The sequence below is a fragment of the Scophthalmus maximus genome, chromosome 8, assembly GCF_022379125.1.
Source record: "Scophthalmus maximus strain ysfricsl-2021 chromosome 8, ASM2237912v1, whole genome shotgun sequence".
NCBI lineage: Eukaryota > Metazoa > Chordata > Actinopteri > Pleuronectiformes > Scophthalmidae > Scophthalmus > Scophthalmus maximus.
The window spans coordinates 1,270,588-1,291,275 of NC_061522.1; the positions used below are offsets into that span (position 1 = coordinate 1,270,588).

A 20,688-nucleotide genomic window follows, 5' to 3' on the forward strand; every position below is an offset into this window, starting at 1 on the left:
TACCAGCTGGTGGTGGTAATGCACCAATTTGTTGTTTAGCCAACCGCCAAAAAAAAAGAAGAAGAAGATGACTTCTTATTAATTGTCCAAAATATCAGCAGGCAAGGCAGATTTTACAACATAAACTGGGAAGAGAACACATCAAATTCAATATTAAAGACATAATACAGATGAACTCAGGGCATGTGGGATATAGAGCAGCATTTCTTTTCTTGGAAAACACCGGAATTATCAGAAGAATATAGAGAAGTTATCTTTATTTTTGCTGTTTGTTTTTCTTTTATTTCTTTTGTTTGTTTCTGGGTTTTTGTTTTCTCATACAGTAGACTAGACCATTCTGACCCACACTCCATTCCACAAGGGGGCGGTAGTGCGCACCTACAAGTGGTTTTGCCAACCACCGTAAAAAAGGAAAAGTAGAAGAAGAAGATGATGATGACGTCTTTTTCACGCGACGGCACCGCGCGTTATTTGGAGAAGAAGAGGACTGAGGCGGCGGAGAACTCGTCGTGTCGGTTCGATTCCCACACGGTCGTCGACTCGTTGAGTGCAGTACCTCCGGGCGGGATGTTCAGCCCCCGCACCGCCACCCCGAGCTCCGGCCGCCGGCAGCAGGGCCGGACTGGCGGGAGGAAGAGCGTGTCCGCCGCGGCCGGCGGCAGCCTGCTGTTCTCCCCGCGGAGGACGCCTCTGTCAGTGAGGTGAGACCACAACCCCGAGCAGACCGCTGACGGACCACATGAGACCGGGTCCACATGAGACCTGGTCCAGATCTTAGAGCCACTTCCTTTTTTCCCCACTAATGGTAAAGACACAGATTTGTAAGGTCGAAGTTTCCTAAATCTTGAAGTGACCCGGAAGTGTTTCCTCAGCACCATGACAAGAGCTGTTCAGATTCTCTCAGTGCTTAGGAAAGGAGCTTCAATGATTCCTTCCCTATCGCCTTCAGCAGAGGACACACTGGAGCCTCCTGTGTGAGAGCAAGGAGATATAGACCCACAATTCATTGCGGCAGCGATATTTAACGATTCAATCCGAAGTAGAAGAATATGAATATGACCCAGAAGAGACGTCATCATGTCAGTTACTGTTACATATGAATCATAACGTGATATCACACAGTGGTAAAACACTGAAATATGCTGATGGAGCCGCTGAGGGATTTTTGTCGTCCATCTTCAGAAATGTGTAGTTTCACCAGGACAGACGCATCAACAACATCCACCGTCGCGTGACGACGTCGTTTAGTGAAAGTGGAGTCTGATTCTCCGGCTTTTCCTGAGTCATATCAGTCGTCCTTCACACCTTTCCTTGACCTCATGACGTTTTCCACTGAGGTCAAGGAAGAGTAGAGAGGAAGGACATTCTGACCTTAAAATCTTCCTCACCAGGTCGACGCCCACCCGAGTGCAGAACCACGCGGCGGCAGACTCAATCAACTATCATGTCCAGAACTTCGGCTCCTCGCTGCCCGTCAAGGTGATGGAGGCGCTGACGATGGCTGACGGTAAAGACGTTCTTCCATCCTGAACTTCTGTGTGTTGTTGATACTGTTTCACGCTGTTGCCATTGAAGATTTCTGTATTTTGCCGGCGCTCCCCTCTAGCTGACGACCAGATCTCGGTGAAGGTGAACGAGAGCGGCTGGGCCTGGATGGTTTGTGGCGACAGACTAATCATCTGGAAGATCTGTCAGACGGCCGTGGCCAAGGTACAGTTCAGCCACACTTCCAATCCGAGAAAAGATCCACAAACCAGCGATCTATTCACAAAGGGGGGAAAACAGTTTCCAAGCTGTCGCACAAAACAGCCGATTGTGTTTTGAATATTCCATCTAAAGTTTGAGGTTTTAAAGTCGTTTACGTCTGAGGTGAATATTTGTCTTTCCAAACTGAAGACGAAACTAACGTGAATCCAAACTAACGATCCGTCTCAATCTCTCTTAGCCTAGTGAATCAGTGATAAACGTCGTGATAGCAACACACTGTACGTGTCACTACTGTATCTACAGAGTCATAGTTCACATGTGACTATGAGGCAGAAGGAAGAGTAGTTCCTATCAACCAGGCGTTATTAAGATGATCCTGGTGACGGCTGGTTACTTTGTACTGTTGATGATAAAATACACATTTACCCCAAAATGATATTTAAATATCAATCTTTTAATATGAGAATCAGTCCTGTAACAGGTGACGTTGTAATGGGAAGTATATTTCTGTAATATGAAGTGCAACATGATTAGCAAACACACTGTCCAAAATGAATTATTTACATAATAATATTTACTTCTATAATAATATTAAATAAAATAACTTGTAATAATCATTTATGTAATAATATTTACTTAATAATCATCTAGCTGTTTGTACTCGGACAGACATCAATTATTGTCTGAAAAATCTACAGAGAAGAAGGAGGAAACTTGAACGTGGAATTTTGAAACGCGTCGGCAGATCACCCTGTGACAACACGGTGATCTGTCGTCGTGTAGAAAGTGTTGAGTCTCTCTTGAGTATTGTTATGGTCATAAAATATGTTGTGATTGGCAAAATACCAAAATAAAAGAACAATGTTCTTTTCCTGCAGATGTCGGTGTGCAAAGAGCTGCAGCTGCCCGCCAGCGAGTACGTCTACGTGGCCGATCTCGTTGCCGTGACGTCCGCCGCCCCCCTGGAGACGGCCACCGTCCAGTCCATCTCCGTCCTGGCAGTGGCCACGGAGGGAACGGCTCGTTTCTGGCCCAGCCTGGCGCAGGAGGGCAACTACACGGAGACGGACGTGGACCTGGGAGATTTCTGCAACTTTGTCGTTGCCGTCAGAGTAAGAGAATCTTCTCGTTAAATTGGCAGTTTGAATCTGTAGCTCGTTTTTTTTTTTTTTTACCTCCACTCTCCTCTCTCAGGGTGGAAGCTTCGTCTTGTCGTCGGTGAAGAGTCGGCTGTTGAGAGCGAACGCAGATTCGTTGGGGAAGCTGCAGTGCCGCGCTCTGCTGCAGGGTCAGGGCATGTTGTCTGGCATCGGACGCCGCGTCTCCAGCCTGTTTGGAATCCTCTCGCCGCCGGCAAACGACACAGTGAGTTGTGTCAATAATCTTCTCCCTCGGCAGACTTCACAGTCCATTCCTTCAGACATCCTTTCCAACCTTTCCTGCCCTTTCCTTTCCTTTCCTTCCCTATCCTTTCATATACTTTCCTATCCTTTCCTTCCCTATCCTATCCTTTCCTTTCCTTTCCTTCCCTATCCTTTCCTTTCCTTCCCTATCCTTTCATATACTTTCCTATCCTTTACTATCTTTCCTTTCCTGCCCTTTCCTTACCTGTCAATTCCTTCGCTATCCTTTCCTTTCTTGTGTCATAGCTTTTTCTGTGCAATCGAACACGGTGATTGGGAGTTTGAGGATCAACAAGTGGTCAGTGCATGGTGTCCCTGCGGGTGTGTTTATCTCTCTCAGACTAATGTCTTCATCAAACTGACAGAAAGTCTGTCTCCACAGAAACACTCTCTCAGTACATTTAGGACAAAAGGCCACCAACTCACAACGAGACTAGACATTCTGAGAGTCAGGCCAGATTTGAACCGTGTTGTCTCTGCAGCTGCACAGTCTGCTGTGGGCGGGCGGAGCCGGCTGCCTGTACACGCTGACCAGCTCCAGTCTGAGCAAGTGGGAGATGGACGACAGCTGGGAGCACCAGGTCCTCAGCTGGGACGCCCGCAGAGCTCTGACCGAGAGCATCGCCGACGCCATCTGGGTTAGAGTGCGACGACACGCATCATCATAGATGCTTCTTTTTATCGCTGTACCCAAATTAAAGATTTTTCTCTCTGCCACCAGGGGTCAGAGAGCAACTACGAGGAGATGAAGGAGGGAGCCAACGTGGTCTATCTGGACATGAAGCTCAGCCAGTGAGTGTGTTCATCCGAGTGGGTGTGTGTGTTCATCTGTGTGTTTGTGTTGCTTGTTTTCTGCTGGAAATCTTAATGTGTGTGTGTGTGTGTGTGTGTGTGTGTGTGTGTGTGTGTGTGTGTGTGTGTGTGTGCGTGTGTGTGCGTGTGCGTGCGTGTGTTTAAAGGACCGGCTTGGTGGTTCTGGCCGCAGCCTGGCACCCGTCAGACACTCCCTGCCTGGCCTACTTCTGCCTGGTGACCCTGCAGGACAACGGAGCCGCCATCTCCGACCATTTCACCGTGGAGGTCACTAAATACAACCCTCCCTTCCAGGTCAGTCCTGATCCTGATGTCCATCTGGATCTCCATTTCGATCCCGATCCTGTCCCTGAAGGGTCTGTTCACGTTTTTCAATATAACTTGAACGTGTCATTTCCTCAGAGCGAGGACGCCCTGCAGGCCACTCGTCTGTTGTTGCCTCCATCGCCTGGCTCCACCGCCTACCTCTACAATGAGGAGCTGGTGTTCGCCTGCTCGACGGGGACCAGTAGGGCAGCGCTCCCTGACGAGAAAATCAACTTCAGCTCCCCGGGTAAGAAGCGTTGGCAAAACACCACTTTTAAGGAATTATTCGTATAAACAGTTATCAGTGCTGTGGGGGCAATATTGATATCAGGGAGTACAATACTTCGGTCGATGTCGTATACATTTTAGGAATCATTGACAGATTAATATTAATCTGTCAATGATTCCTAAGATATCTTTATCAAACCTTTATGACAAAGAAATGTAATTGAGTCTTGATATTTTAGTTTAACCATAATCTTTATCGTAAACAAATATCAAAAAAAAACAAATACAACCAAATATAGAGAACTTGAGTTAAGAAAATAACCATATTTAATTTCATGTAAAATGTAAACATAAATGCAAATAAATAAAAGATTTAATATCTGTTAACATAAGCGATGATGAGAAAGGCTCATATCGGCCGATATTATCAGCCAACCGATACATATCGGTCGGGCTCTAATAGAAATATTATGAAAAATATGAATGTAAACCAACAGGAAAAGTCCCGCTGGTCACTGGTTATATTTTTTGTGGTATTAAAAAAATATGTTTTACAGTCTAGGGTTTAACTTGTTGAACCTATAAAAAGCCTGAATATGTAAAAAACGGTTGAGCAGCAGATTCACAAGTTTGGTTTTGTTTGTGTTTAAACCTCGGTTGAAGCTGGTCGTGATGGAAAGACTCGTCAGTGTGTGTGTGTTGACGTGCGAGTGTGTGTCCAGGTGACGGTGTCCGTGGTGGAGGCTGCTGCACCAACCTGCCGGTGTTTTTCTGCCAGAACAGCGGCCTGTTGGCGGTGGTGGCCCGGGAGAGCGTCTCCATCCTGCCAGAGACCATGGAGGACTCGCTGTGCTCCTCGCTGGCCGCGGCCCCGGAGGTAAACAGCTGGATATCATTTTTTTTGTTTTAAAAGGTATTTAAAGAAGGTCAAAGAGCCAGATCTGCAGCTGGTGAATATTTTTTCATCAGACACGAAAAAGGATTTTAGCCTTTTCTCAAGACTTTTTGCTTCTCAATCTCTTCACCCATTTGAAACGTGAAACGTGACTGTGGATGAATCTAAAATGCAAAATGATGCATCAATTATTATTGTTTTGTGTCCTTTTCTTCTTCTAAGGTTTCAGCCATGGAGACTCCGACCAGAGCAGATCCGGTCGCGCAGGAGGACAAAACCAAACTCCTGAAGGCGGCCTTCCTGCAGTTCTGTCGGTGCGTCCATAAACTGATTCAACTCTTTAAGCTACAGTGTGTAATATTCAGAAGAACTTATTCACAAAAATGTAATATATTGTCCATAACTATGTATTTGATACAGTTGTTTCACAAAACGGTCCAGAATACGTTGCGTTCACGTTAAATTCTAGTTGTTTCTTCCGACTCGGAGGTCTGTAATTCCGTGGGGAGATCAGTCCTGAGTCTAGTTGTAGGGTTGGTTGCCCTCTGTCCTAAATGTACAGAGACAGAGACGACATTGTTCTGAGACAGGTAAGTACGCCCACAGAGACTCACTAACCAGAAATCTCCTCAATATATTGATCTCCTTTAAATTAATACTTCTGCTTAAGACGTCCACGTTCTCCGTCTTCCATCTATGTTTCCGTTACACTGAGTTCTGAGTTATCAAGGAACTCAGCACTCCTTTGGATTTTGGTTGGAAGTTTCAATTTCTTTCATATTGTGGTGAATGTTCATTTAGTAATAATCGAGAATAACAACAGTGGGAAAATAATTTGTCTCCTTTGTCAGTAATGACCTGGTGGGGGCCCAGACAGTCACAGACGAGCTCTTCCCCGCCGACGGCGATGGAGAGGAGGGGGCGGAGCTGGATGGCGTGGTCATTCAGATCGACCTGGACCTGGTGGACGATTACCCGGCGTCCGACCCTCGCTGGGCCGAATCCGTCCCAGACGGTGAGGAGGAGACAAAAGGCTGCCTGGTGTAGCTTTTCTTTACAATCTTTGAGAGTGTAGTATCGCAATATTTTTTGATATATCGTGATATTTTTTTATCTCCTCTAAAGCACAGTTTCATAATTGTATATATACACATTACTGGAGGGTTATTGGCAGAGGATTGTTGGTCTGTTTGTCAGGTTTTATTCTTTCTGTTCACCAGCCTCTGGAGATGACAAACATAATTAATCTTTTAGCTAAATTTGATTGAAATCAAATCTATTTAGGTATTTTCACAATTCCTAAATTGCATCTTTAGGAAAAAAATAAAATAATCGGTACATACTGGGCATCATATCCATCGATGCAGATCTGTTTGTGTGAGGCGTCCGACGAGTCTATTGGTCTAAATAAAATGTCACCCCCCCCCCCAAAAAATACAAGAATTTATGAGCAAAACAAAATGCAGCTCAGTTGGAACTGATTTGTTCCGTTTGGTCTCGTTGCTCCGGTCCAGAGAGCGTCGGCTTCCCTCTCACGTCCCTCATCATCCTGCACCAGCTGGAGGACAAGATGAAGGCCCACGGCTGCTTCATGGACTTCCTGCTCCAGGTAAAGACAGAGACGCACGCACGCACGCACACACAGAGGAATCCATAATGAAAAATCACCCTGAGAAATCACATTTAAATCCACTGGATCCCGATTTTAATTAGGATCTGCACCAAATCTCGCACACTAATGGAATCAGTCACTCAATCTATCAGCAAAGCTATTATCAGTGATGGACAACGACTCCCACCCCATGCAGGACACTGTCTCTGCACTGAACAGCTCCTTCACCGACCGGCTCCTTCACCCTAAGTGTGTGAAGGACCGTGTTTTTTTATTTAATTTTTTTGATACATTTTGTACATACTGACCCTTTTTTGTAAATTTCTTATATATTCTTCTGTCCACTTTGCTGCTGTAATGCCCGAATTTCCCCATTGAGGGACGAATAAAGGTATATCTTATCTTATCTCATCTTATCTAAATGTGTCAGGTTTTTTTCATCTAGATCCACAAATTATTCCCTGTGAAATTGGTGAAAGTGTCAACAAACGTACTTCTTTCTCACAATGTTAAAAAAAAAATCCTGCTCAGTTTGTGTCGCGTCGATCACTGTCCTCCTCCGTCAGGTGGGTCTGCTGGAGCGGCTCGGCCAGGTGACGGTGCGCTCGGCTCCCATGTCGACGCGCCTGCTGCTGTGCGAGCACGCCGAGAAGCTGCAGGCGGCCATGGTGCTGAAGAACCACCACACCAAACACGCCGAGCTGGTCAACCGGGCCATTGGCACCGCGCTGCAGAGGAACAACGCCGCCGTGCCGCCGAGCCTCACCGCCGCAGACGTCTTCTTCCGAGAGGTTTGAGCCCTTTTCTTCTGTCAGGATACTTTTAGTCCGTTGGTTGCTGGACCGACCGACTGTTTGTCTTTGTGCTCGGCCCACAGGTGTCGCAGATCTCCTTGGTGTTTGACTGTCTGCTGGAGGAGGAGGAGCGGAGTCTGAAGGAGAGCCCGGTGGACTCGGTGCAGTGGGCCGAGGTGGTGCTCACCGTCAACAGCATCATCAAGGTAAATCCGGCTTGTAGGCAGAGCTGTGTGTGTGTGTGCCGCCGGAGAGGAAAGACGACGTCACTCGCTGCGTTTGCATCTAAATGTTAAAGCTAGAGTGTGTAATATTCAGAAGAACTTATTCACAGAAGTTGAATATATTGTCCATAACTCTGTCTATATATGAGTTAAATATAGTTCCATGAGGGGGACCCGACCTCTGTGTGAGTCTCCATGCTTCTACATGACGGTCCAGAATACGTCAGGTCACATTGAATTTTCAGATGCTCCCGGATAACAGGAACTGGAATCAGTGGTGCGCCGCCATAAAGTGTCCCCTGTCGGGTGCTCAGTTGGATTGTGGCTTGCAACTTTACCACCTGATGCCGCCAGAAAATTACAAAAATTTAACACCAAAAAATTGTTTGACCTTTCCGTCAACTTTTTTTAATGCGATACTACAAATGTGCATAAAAATAGGTTGATGTAAACACAACTTGTGAGATTCACATTTTAAAAAACACAACACACGTGTCATGTGAACTTGTGTGTGTGTGTGTGCAGGACATGCTTCAGGCTGCTGGTCAGTACAGAGAGACCAAGGCCTCCGTGTACAGAGCCCCTGAGAACGCTGCTGCGGAGCCCGAGTACATCCCGTGGACAGGTAACGAATCCACGTTCTTTTGACATGCCACTGATATTTCAGTCCACGTAAACATTGAAAGAAGATGTGTGTTAGTGGAGGTTCAAGTCTCCCTCCCGATCTTTCCTCCCCCAGCGTCAGGCGGCGTGGGCGGCGTTCGCACCGTCATCTCCCGCCAGCACGAGATCATCCTGCGCTCGGTGTACCCGCAGGCCGACTCGGCGCTCCGCGGCGCCCTGTGTGAGCAGCTGGTGGCGCTGTTGGACATCTACTTGGGCGGCTGTGTGGCCCAGCTGACCTCCCTGCAGCAGCAGCAGAGGCCCCCAGGGACCCAGCAGGAGCGCTACAACAGCCTGGAGATGGAGTACGGCCACCGGCGCTCCGAGCTGCTGCAGCCGCTGTGTGAGTGGGAGGAATCAAACGGCGGTTAAGGAGTCGGACAACGTCACAAACAGACAGTTGAAGTCCACAGTAAAAGAAGTCAACGTCTAACGACAAATATTAAAGACACAGACAGCTTATTAGAACCCGACTGGTGAAAATCCATATCGTGTTTATCAAAAAGTTTAATTTACAGGATATATAATGCAGAAAAATTGTTCTTTCTTAATTCAGGTTCTATATATTTCCTTGCATTTGTGTTTTACATTAATTTATAGTCTTTATATTTAAGTTTGTGGCTGAAATATAGAATATTAAGACTCGATGACATTTCTGTGACATAAGATGTTTAATCACGACATCTCAGGAATCAATGGTACTTTTAAATATATATACATACAATATATTGGTATAGTAAAATCAAAAAGTGGTGAAATTGACTTTTCAGAGCAAAAAATGTTTTAAAAACGGTGAAACATTTTGTGCAGTTTTGTGTATTAGCACCATTATATAAGAGACAAGCAAACACTGACAAGGATGAACTCTAAATCCACTAATAATTAGATTTTTCTCGTTATTAAAAATCCATATTGAGTGTCTTCTTGCAGCAGGAGATGTTTGAACCGTGTCTGTCTGCCGTGTGTTGCAGTGGAGCTGGGTCAGTACCAGTGGGTGGCAGCGCTGGCAGAGAAATACTGCGACTTTGACATCCTGGTGCAGATGTGCGAGCAGACCGACAACCAGAGCCGCCTGCAGCACTACATGGCCAAGTTCGCCGACCAGGTACCGAGTCGCAAACACCAGACGTTTCCTTTTTATAAAGTGGAGACGTTTTAAAACGCTTCACGTGAAAAGTTTTGACTTCACTGAATGTCGCCTTAGAACTATTCCTGTTTTTTAAAAACTTGATCGCTGCTTTGGTCCCTTATTGGGACAGCCGCAAAAAAAAGTTCCACTGATCGACACTGGGGGGCAGTAGAGCAACACAAACTGGAATTTCAATAATTTCAGCGCTGGGCGATAACACGATTATTATCGCGAAACAATTTTCCTCAATAACGATATAGAACAGAAGTGCTCACGAGGCACCTGTGTGACGTGAGCCGCTCGCTGACCTCCCGGATCGCTTTTCGCAGAACTTTGCAGACTTCCTGTTCCGGTGGTACATGGAGAAGGGGAAGAGGGGGAAGCTGCTGTCCCAGCCCGCCGCCCAGCACCAGCAGCTGGCCAGCTTCCTGCAGGCCCACCAGCACCTGAGCTGGCTGCACCACATCCACGTGCACGACTACCACAGCGTACGACACACACACACACACACACACACACACACACACACACACACACGTTGGGTGGTTTTCGGCGAGCTGACGTTGGAGTCTCGTGTCGTGTCCCCGCAGGCCCATCGGACGCTCTACAGCCAGGCCAACGCCGAGACACGCTACTTTGTGAAGAAGAAGACGCTGCTGGCTCTCAGCAAGCTGACGGCGCTGGCCTCCGACCTGCCGGAGGACGAGCTCAACAAACAAGTCGACGGTACAAAGAATTCCCCAAGAACTGTTACTCTTTAGTCTTTCTTTCGACTTGAGGTTGAATAAAACCCAGATAGGAAGCACCAACGTCTGTTTAAATCAGAGCAGCCGAAAGGACCGACAGTAAATGAAGTCCAGTTTAATTTCCAGCGTTGCGTGTTGCATCAAATTTAAACTCCACTGTTACGAAAAACATCAAGTCCCTTGTGGCATTTCTCGTTTCACGACCCAACGGATCTGATCTATTTCACCGTGGTACTGGTTTGATATTCATTTATGAGCGTCACAGTCGCAGAGATGTTTTTTCACGCTGCCAAAGCGAACAAACTCTTCCTCTGACCTCCGCTTGGCGATTTGTCCCATCAGACATCGTGGAGCAGGAGCGATTCCTGCTGCATCAGGAGACGCTGCCTCGACAGCTGCTGGAGGAGAAGCAGCAGAACCCCGACACCATGCCTCTGCTCAGCGCCCACAACCTCATCCAGGTGAACACACACACACACACACACACACACACACACACAACACCTCGACCCACGTCGGTCGATCCCACGGCGTTGGCACGAATCTCGGCTCCGTACAGCTAAATTAAAACCAACCCCGTCCACACGAAAGCACCTGCGTATCACGTTTTTTAACATGTAGTTTGTCTGAAAATTACATTTTGCAGTTCATTCATAAGGGAAGAGTATAACGGCCATGCAGACAAAGAAAAACAAATTAGAGGAAGATGTTTTTCAATTAATTCAGTCGAAATGTCGAGATTAACCTCAAAATGTCCCTAAACATCCGTGTTGTGGTTCCAGTTCGGCTGTCACACATCCACGTTAACGTCACGTTAGTAAAGCTACGCTGGTTTCAACCTGCACGCGTCTCAAAATTCGTTGACGTTTGATTTTCAGTTGAACGTTTTCGTGTCACGACACACGTTGATGTTCATGTGCACACAACCGCTGTCTCCGCGTCGTTTCTTCCAGATTCAGCCTGTCAATAATAATATCGCAACTGTACAACGTGGTTAGCAGCTAGCGTAACACTGAAAAAATCAGGATCCGGTTGTTTGCTGCTGCTGAAAAGTGCTTCTGTGTCACAATTTTCAACTTTATTCTTGAAATGCAAGATTAAAAAAATCTTCCTCCCCTCATTTTATTTCTTTTGCCTGGCCCGAATACTCTCACGTAAAATTCATGCCAAAACAGAAGGTTTCATGTTGCAGTTCTGAAGTTACACCTTAATGACTAAACTGTTTCCGGTCATGATTTATTTCTCATCCCTCAACTACAAGAAGAAGAAGATTCCTTGAAACTGAATTCCTGCTACAACTAAAAACAATCCTACAATATGAAAGAAAGGGGGAAAAATCTCATCTCTGCGTTTTTCCTCCTGCTCTTCTCCCCAGTTGTACATCTGCGACGACAACAGAGGAGCCAACGAGTACGACTACAAGAAGGCTCTGGATCTGCTGGAGTACATCGACCAGGTCACCGTCTTGTTTCACCGTAACAGACACTCGACACTGTCGCACTCAGCGGCGCTCGGAAAGTCAACTTGTGCCTCTGCTCTCTCTCTGTGTGTGTTTGCGTTGCAGGAGGACGACGTGGACATCGACTCGCTGAAGTGTGAAATCTTCGGCAAGGCGCTCAGACGGGACGAGTAAGATCCACCTGACGCGGTTTTTGCTTATTTGTTCCTGTTCCTGTCTTGGTACATTTAGGACAAAGGAGCGACCTCACGACCTCACGACCTTACGACCTTACGACCTTACGATGAGACTAAACATTCTGAGGGTCAGGACAGACATTTTCCACGACAGACGCCACTTTTGAAACATAGAGGTCATAGAGGAGCTCTACTGTCATAGAGGAGCCAAGAAACCAGAAAATATTTAGTAATTGCCTACTATTTTTATAATCAGTTCGGGGTTGAAGTAGTTTTTATGAAAAAAAGCTTCTTAAAGCGTCAGTGTGTAATTTTCCGGCGCCATCTGGTGGTAAAGTTGCAAACGGCAACCGACAGGGGACACTTTATGGCGGCGCACCGCTTGATCCCATTTCCGGTTTCCCTCAGCATCTAAAAAAATAAAACGTGAACGTGACGTATTCTGGACCGTTAAGTTCAACAACCGTATCCAACATGACGTAGAAACATGGAGACTCACACGGAGGTCGGGTCCACCTCATGGAACTAGATCTAACTCTTATACATATATGAACACATAGTTATGGACAATACATTAAACTTCTGTGAATAAGTTCTTGTAAATATGACATGTGAGCTTTAAATGTGAATATGTTCTGGTTTCTTTGCTCCTCTACGACAGTAAACCAAATATCTTTGGTGTGAGGACAAAACAAAACATCTTTTCACCATTTTATGACATTTTATGAACCAAACAACTAATCGATTAATCGATGATGAAGATACTCGTTAGTTGCAGCCCGTGATTTAATAAAAGTCCCAGGTTGTTGTGAAGCTTGTGACCTGATAGTTTCCCCGTGTTGTTCCACTCTCAGCTGGTCCGCTGCCGACGGCAACGACGACCCTCTGGAAGCCGCCAAGGACAGCGTCTTCGTCAAGATCCTCCTGAAGCTCACACAGGAAGGTGGGAAACGTCTCGGTTGATGTCATCACCAAACCCCTCGACTTGATTCCAGGTGACGGATGTTAACTCTTGTGTTTCCTCAGGCGTTCCCCTGCAGACGTACCTGCCCGACGTCAGAGAGCTGCTGGACTCCGACGACCTGAGCAGCTTCAAGACAAAACCCTACTTTGAGTTTGTGCTTCGAGCCAATTACGAACATTACCTGCAAGTGCAGATGTGACGACGCAGAGAACCTCAGCATCCTCCGCCTCACGCTCGCATGAGCTTCAGGATCTGGTTTAATCATTTTGTCCCTTTTTCTAAATAAATAAATATGTTGATTGTATCTGTAGTTTGACTGTTTGTGCAGAAACAAGTTCAGTTCCATTTTACACTGTTTTTTTTACATTGACACTCGCTGTTTACTGACGTCGAGTGACATTTGTGTTTCGGTAAAGAACTTTTAATGAAATTAGTTGTGGATATGAAACAATAATTTATTAACAGAAGAGAACATTTTGGAAATATAGATGGATAAATCTTTATTTCTTTCTTTCTCTCTTGAAGTCGGCTCAGTTTACAGTTTGCTCTGCGTCAGTGGAGTGACGGTTTGTTTTGAAGGGTCGGAGTCGGACGCCTCCGTCGACAGCTGGAGAAACACGGAGCAATTCAGAGCGAGTCCTGCAGCTGTCGGCCATGTCGGGGGGTCGGACCCTCCTGCTGCAGAACGAGCAGACTGGTGGAGTCGTTCCAGCTGAGAGACGCAATTAATATCAGGCAAAAACAACAACTAAGTCCCGTTAGTGCCAGACTGATTGGCTGACAGCAGCAGCTACTTTAAAAGCAGGTCAGGTCTGCTGACTGTAGTTTTAATATGCAAATACAAACTACACAATGTTGTTTTACATTTCAGCAAAATAACTTGAAGTGTAAATCAGCAAAAGAGACAGAAAATGACCACAAAACCTCAAAAAAGAGACCAAACAACCACAGAGACGCACAAAACAACTAGAGACAAAACAACTAGAGACAAAACAACAACAACAAAACAACTAGAGACAAAACAACTAGAGACAAAACACCAGTGAGACAAAACAACAACTAGAGACAAAACAACTAGAGACAAAACACCAGTGAGACAAAACAACAACTAGAGACAAAACAACAACTGGAGACAAAACAACAACAACAAAACAACTAGAGACAAAACAACTAGAGACAAAACACCAGTGAGACAAAACAACAACTGGAGACAAAACAACAACAACAAAACAACTGGAGACTAAACAACGACACAAAATGACCAGACAAAACAACGAGAGACCAAATAACCACAGAGCTTCGGTCTTGCTCTGGTGTTGGAGCTGGGAACTGTAATGTTACTGTTCTTTAAAAAGACAAAACAAAAAAGACTCGTTTGTTTGCATTTATGGTTTGTATATTTTGTTTATTGCAGTGATCTACAGAGTGACGTCATCCAGTACGAGTCTCATCAGTAACACACATTTATCTCATCATGATGTCTGTAGGTCGTGTGTGACTTTGACCTCTCTGAACGTGTGTGTGCGTGTGTGCGTGTGTGCGTGTGTGTGTGTGTCTGTCTGTGTGTGTGTGTGTGTGTGCGTGTGTGTGTGTGTGTGTGTGTCCGTGTAGTAACAGTAGTAGTAGTAGTCCGGTGGGGTCTCGCTCCATACAGGGCTCGAGCGCTGCGCGGCGGCCTCGCGGGGGCTTCCTCTCCATATATGGGCCGAGCCGAGCCGAGCCCGGCGCGCGGCCCGAGCCGAGCCGAGCCCCGCGTGCGCCTCCCGAGGCGCGACCAAATATGGACGAGTGGCCGGTTGAATTCCTGTGGAGTAGCCGGAGCCTTCCCGCCAGCTGTCTGCGGGACAAGTGCCACGCAGGGGCCGGGGGGTATATAAGGAGCCGGGGGTCGCTGCCCGCCACCCGACCCTCCTCAACTGGAACCAGCAGCTGCGGCGGACAGTTTCCTCACTTGACACCCGGACACGAGCAGAGGTAAGCGGCTCGGCGGAGCGGAGGAGCCCGGGGGCGGGGGGGTCTCTGCGGGGGACGGGGGGTCTCGGTCTGGTCCGGTTGACTGGATCCAGCTCGCCTCCGATCGGCAGACGAAAGAAAACGAAAGAACCAGCTTTTGTTTTGAAAGGACAAAGCGACTCACTTCCTGCGTGGCGCTGCGTTCAAGTGCTGTCGGAAATTCTGCCTTGGCCATAGAACCGCTCAACAAACTGCAAATTTGAAATTAAACTAAATGAAGTTAAACAACAAAATGTGATATACTGTGTCCACGGATCAGATGAGATTGGCTAAGTAAAAAAAACAAAAAACTTCTCTACCAAAAATTGTTCTTTATTTAAAAGATGTTCCATTCGATTTGTATTGAAATGAAAAATAAAAACATTTTAATTAAAAGACTGGAACGGAAATATATATATTTTTAAATATCAAAATTAATATGAATACGTACAAGTTGACTGAGCTCAGTTTATCAGTGGATGAATAAAAATAATCCATGCATGGCACCAGAAATCTGATCCAGCAGAAATGTTCATATGTTCGTAACTGAACAGCAGCTCATGAATCAGAAGTAGGATTTTATGAGGAGCACTTGAAGGCATCATTACTCTAACTGTGGGTCAATGTTCTTTCTGTTTATTTCTTAATGAATCATGTCGACAGGAGCCGAGTCAACTTTTGTAAACTATAGTAAACTATAGTAAACTGTAGTAAACTCAGAGTCTCTGCTGTTTATCATCACGGAGACAAAGTAGCGGATGAGCTCAACTGTTAAAAATAGCTCAGAACAGAACCTCAACAAAAATACACTTCTGTAAATGGGATGACACCAAGTGTCCACAGAGAATCAGAGACATTTCTTCTTATTCTGTAAAACTAAAACAAAGTTTATTAACATGTAATAATGTCTTTTAGTAAAGGAATGACACCTTTGTTTCATGGTAATTTCCTTGGTCACAGTTTGGGATATTCTACTCCTTCTTATTATAAATAATAACAATAATAATAATGATAATAATAAAAATAATAACCCCTTGCCTCTGGTTCCATATTCAAATGTGAGAAATTACTTTATTTTGTTGGTTGTGAAGTTCTTTCAGCTCTTTTTGTGTTTCGGACCAGAAAAGCCAAACAAAAGCCCCCAGAGATTTGAAGGTGTCACGTTTAGATGAAACTATAATGAAAATGTTTCTTTCTGACTTTTGGGACATTTCTGACTCCAAAAAAGTCAGAAAGTTCTTCAGCTGAATGTTAAATGTCGCCGTCTGCTGTACAGAACATTGAACTCACCACCTGTGACCCCTCCCTCCAGACATGTGTGACGACGAAGAGACCACCGCCCTCGTGTGCGACAATGGCTCCGGCCTGGTGAAGGCTGGCTTCGCCGGGGACGACGCCCCCAGGGCCGTGTTCCCCTCCATCGTGGGACGCCCCCGTCACCAGGTAACACCAGAGACACCAGAGGGGAAAACAAACTCATCTGTGTGCGGGATCCTTTTGCGGCCTCTAGTGGTCACGGTGCAGATTACAATCTGCAGGTGACAGAAACATGGCCAGTGTTTGTGGTTTGTCCTCAGTGGGCCACTGTAGAAACATGGCGGTGGAAGACGACGTGCTCCTGATGTCGATGTAAATGTTCAGAGAGAACGATTCTTAGTTTCAGGTGATTCTACACTGAAACATTATTATAAATATGATATGATATTTCTGCCCTTAGAAAAATTCTACGCACTGGACCTTTAAAACGTCAACGCTTAAATTGGCTGAATAAGACAAAGAAAGTATTTATTCTATAGTCTGTGATTTTTATTTATTCCCATGTTGAACTGTGTCCAGTGTGGAGCACGTTCCCAACTGTGAATAATTCCTAAACCCTTGAATCTGCCAAGTAGACGACGAATGACGACGACGTCAAATCAGGGTCTTAACAACGTGAAGTCTGTGACATGGGAAGAAAAATCCCTCAAAATCTTTACCGTGGTTTATTGAGGAATGATTTAAGAGGCACTGGATTATCTACGTGATATTACCACGTCTGCGTCATTAAGACGATATCAATATTCAGCGTTGGTTTTTTTAACATATTGTGATTGTCGTCACCAGCGGTGTATCGTGACGCCGCTTATTCAAATGACTTGTTCTGTCAGAAAACAGTTTATGTACATTCACATTTGAAGAAGCTGAGACCAGATGCGATTCCTCCGTCGTGTTCCCTCAGGGTGTGATGGTCGGCATGGGGCAGAAGGACTCGTACGTGGGCGACGAGGCCCAGAGCAAGAGGGGTATCCTGACCCTGAAGTACCCCATCGAGCACGGCATCATCACCAACTGGGACGACATGGAGAAGATCTGGCACCACACCTTCTACAACGAGCTGCGCGTGGCCCCCGAGGAGCACCCCACCCTGCTGACGGAGGCCCCGCTCAACCCCAAGGCCAACCGCGAGAAGATGACCCAGATCATGTTTGAGACCTTCAACGTCCCCGCCATGTACGTGGCCATCCAGGCCGTGCTGTCCCTGTACGCCTCCGGTCGTACCACCGGTGAGTTCCTCTGGACCGTCACCACTTATTATGAGAAGGATTCTTTTCACAGTCCGGCCAGAACTGGGCCGTTTGACAAAATGTAAACGGCGACAGACCATTTAAATAATCTACAACATCTCTGGTTTTACTGTAAACCAACATTTCAATAGTTACAGTGACATATGACAAAGTTGGGTGATATTAAATCAGAAGAAGTCACTTTCATATTTAATTTACTCGATCAGCCCCCAAAAAAGATATTTCATCACGTTACATTAACTGCTCGTTAATAGTTTCAGTAATCATAATTCATGACATATATCTATATATCGCAGAAAAATATCACAGTGTCAGATTTAACAACTAATGTCAAACACAAGTTACTTCAGACTAAAGTATCGTATTTAAACTGCAACCAGCTAAAAAAAATCTTTATTTCCTTTTTTTTTTTTTTAGGCCTACAACAATTTTAATAATCAGTTATGTAATTTATAATTTTTTTATGTTTTAGCTTCTCCAAATTCAGGATTTACTGCTCATCTCCGTTTCTCGTCGTGTCAATTTGACATCTTTGTGTCTTGGAGCGTTTGTCCGACGAGATAAAACCTTTAAAGTACAAATCGAACATATCTGCGTTCACGCTTGCCGACGTGAAAACTTTCATTTCACAGGATGAACTCGTGTTTGTGACGCTCACACTTCCTGTTTGTGCTCCCAGGCATCGTCCTGGACTCCGGCGACGGCGTGACCCACAACGTGCCCGTCTATGAGGGCTACGCGCTGCCTCACGCCATCATGCGTCTGGACCTGGCTGGTCGCGATCTGACCGACTACCTCATGAAGATCCTGACGGAGCGCGGCTACTCCTTCGTCACCACCGGTGAGGAGGAGAAACCGCTCCGCCGCTCACTGTCGTTTTTCCCCGATTTGTCCTTTTGACGAACAGTGTCGTGACCTCTGCCCTCTGACCTCTGACCCGCAGCCGAGCGTGAGATCGTGCGCGACATCAAGGAGAAGCTCTGCTACGTGGCGCTGGACTTTGAGAACGAGATGGCCACCGCCGCCTCCTCCTCCTCCCTGGAGAAGAGCTACGAGCTGCCCGACGGACAGGTCATCACCATCGGCAACGAGCGCTTCCGCTGCCCCGAGACGCTGTTCCAGCCCTCCTTCATCGGTGCGTTGATAATCTCCGTTTATGGTTCCTTTACTCTTTTGCGTGAGAGAATCTGAACCAGGGAAACAACCAGACAACTTCAGACTTTGTGAAATGAAGGAAAAAGAAGCTTAGCAGATATTTGAAATTGACAGTGTCGGTTATCTTCCTCTTCTTTTATGTCTGTGGCATTAAAATCCATGTGGCGCATGAATGATGGTGAGATTATCATCGCCGCAACAAGACACTGTATGTCCTGTATGACACTGTATCTGCCAAACAAATCTGATTCCATACTTTTGTTCAGCCTTCAGCAACATGTAATCCAAAAGACGATTGAATTAGTGAACTATTTGAAATCAGTGCAGAGGACGACAGAGGATTCACTGATATACCGAGACAAGACAAGCTGATGGTTTCCTCTCATTTACTGTACAGTTTACTGTAATATTGGCGATGAGGGTTGTGGTCGTGTCTGAGTCCCACGGCCCGGCAGCGTTCAGAATCTCTCGCAGTTTCTTGTTGGTGGCGACCTGAACTGAACCGTCTCCTCTTTGTCTCTCGCCTGAACAACAGGAATGGAGTCGGCCGGCATCCATGAGACCGCCTACAACAGCATCATGAAGTGTGACATCGACATCCGCAAGGACCTGTACGCCAACAACGTGCTGTCGGGCGGCACCACCATGTACCCGGGTATCGCTGACCGCATGCAGAAGGAGATCACGGCTCTGGCTCCCAGCACCATGAAGATCAAGGTGCGGTCTGAACCAACAGGGTTTTGGGGGAAGAGTTTAGAAAAGAAGTGTTTGGACACAATGGACAGTTTATTATTCCTAATTCCAAAAAAAAAGTTTGTGGCCGACGCCGCTGAAAACTCATTTCTTTATGGACACGGGGTGTCCGCATTATTTTGGCCATCTTTCTGTAGCAGACCATGTGACTTCAGGTCTGAAACATAATCAACGGACCAACAAATGCTTTATCTTTTAAAACATTTAAACTTCACTGATTATTTGTTTTGTCATGTGGGACCAACGCCCACGAGGGGTTCGTCGAGCCTGAGGCGACGGCTTCACGTGACACATTTTGAAATGCGTGACTTTTACACGACTGAGGATGTGATGTGACGTGCTGCTGGCAGACAAAGAATCAAACCTCCATCTTGTCCTCTGCAGATCATCGCCCCTCCCGAGCGTAAGTACTCGGTCTGGATCGGCGGCTCCATCCTCGCCTCCCTCTCCACCTTCCAGCAGATGTGGATCAGCAAGCAGGAGTACGACGAGGCCGGTCCCAGCATCGTCCACCGCAAGTGCTTCTAAGAACAGGAAGTCGCAACAGCCCCAGGTTCAGAATCCAGAGCAACGAGATGCCAGGAAGAAGAAGAAGAAGAAAGAAGAAAGAAGAAAAAGAACTCCGCCCCCTCCTGACAGCGGGAGGCCACGCGGACAGTTTGGCGTCTGACCTGTACATATGTTATTTATTCCGTCTTTTATGTATGTATGTGTTCTGAATGTGAATGACGTCCGACGTGTGTATGTGAAAAACAGAAAAGACCAAAAAAAAGAGACAACGAAGCAAAAAATAAAGGTCATATATTTTCAATTATACGACTCATGCTGGTTATTTCTGATCCTGGATATTTATATACACTTTTTTGTGATTCAAGGTCACGTCAGGTCAATATGTCTTTCTTAATCAAAATATATCACTTTTATATTATTATATATGTAATACATGGTTTTTCTACAAAATCATATATATATATATATATATATATATATATATATATATATATATATACTGTATATATATTGGATTTTGTCAGCTTCTGTACTTTAGCTCCACGTGTATAATAATTATTTATTTTTACAGAGTCAAGAAATAAAGGATTCTGTA

The 20,688-nt window shown here is 45.8% G+C and overlaps 2 protein-coding genes across 2 annotated transcripts; both read left to right on the forward strand.

Annotated features, from left to right (window-relative positions):
• The first annotated feature begins 420 nt into the window (after nucleotides 1–420).
• Nucleotides 421–13,423, forward strand: nup133 (nucleoporin 133). Its single transcript, XM_035637954.2, has 25 exons — nucleotides 421–701; nucleotides 1,392–1,507; nucleotides 1,607–1,710; nucleotides 2,586–2,819; nucleotides 2,902–3,072; nucleotides 3,593–3,748; nucleotides 3,832–3,902; nucleotides 4,070–4,217; nucleotides 4,326–4,476; nucleotides 5,180–5,334; nucleotides 5,575–5,666; nucleotides 6,204–6,367; nucleotides 6,867–6,961; nucleotides 7,531–7,755; nucleotides 7,842–7,964; nucleotides 8,508–8,607; nucleotides 8,722–8,988; nucleotides 9,617–9,750; nucleotides 10,104–10,262; nucleotides 10,365–10,500; nucleotides 10,863–10,981; nucleotides 11,896–11,976; nucleotides 12,085–12,149; nucleotides 13,010–13,098; nucleotides 13,182–13,423. The coding sequence occupies exons 1-25, from the start codon at nucleotides 430–432 to the stop codon at nucleotides 13,316–13,318; spliced, it is 3,564 nt and encodes a 1,187-aa protein (XP_035493847.2). The 5' UTR covers nucleotides 421–429; the 3' UTR covers nucleotides 13,319–13,423.
• Nucleotides 13,424–14,936: 1,513 nt separating this feature from the next.
• On the forward strand, nucleotides 14,937–20,394 carry acta1a (actin alpha 1, skeletal muscle a). The gene is made up of 7 exons (XM_035637582.1): nucleotides 14,937–15,093; nucleotides 16,424–16,554; nucleotides 17,330–17,654; nucleotides 18,355–18,516; nucleotides 18,619–18,810; nucleotides 19,366–19,547; nucleotides 19,968–20,394. Exons 2-7 carry the CDS (start codon nucleotides 16,426–16,428, stop codon nucleotides 20,109–20,111), a joined length of 1,134 nt encoding a protein of 377 aa, XP_035493475.1. The 5' UTR covers nucleotides 14,937–15,093; nucleotides 16,424–16,425; the 3' UTR covers nucleotides 20,112–20,394.
• Nucleotides 20,395–20,688: the final 294 nt, after the last annotated feature.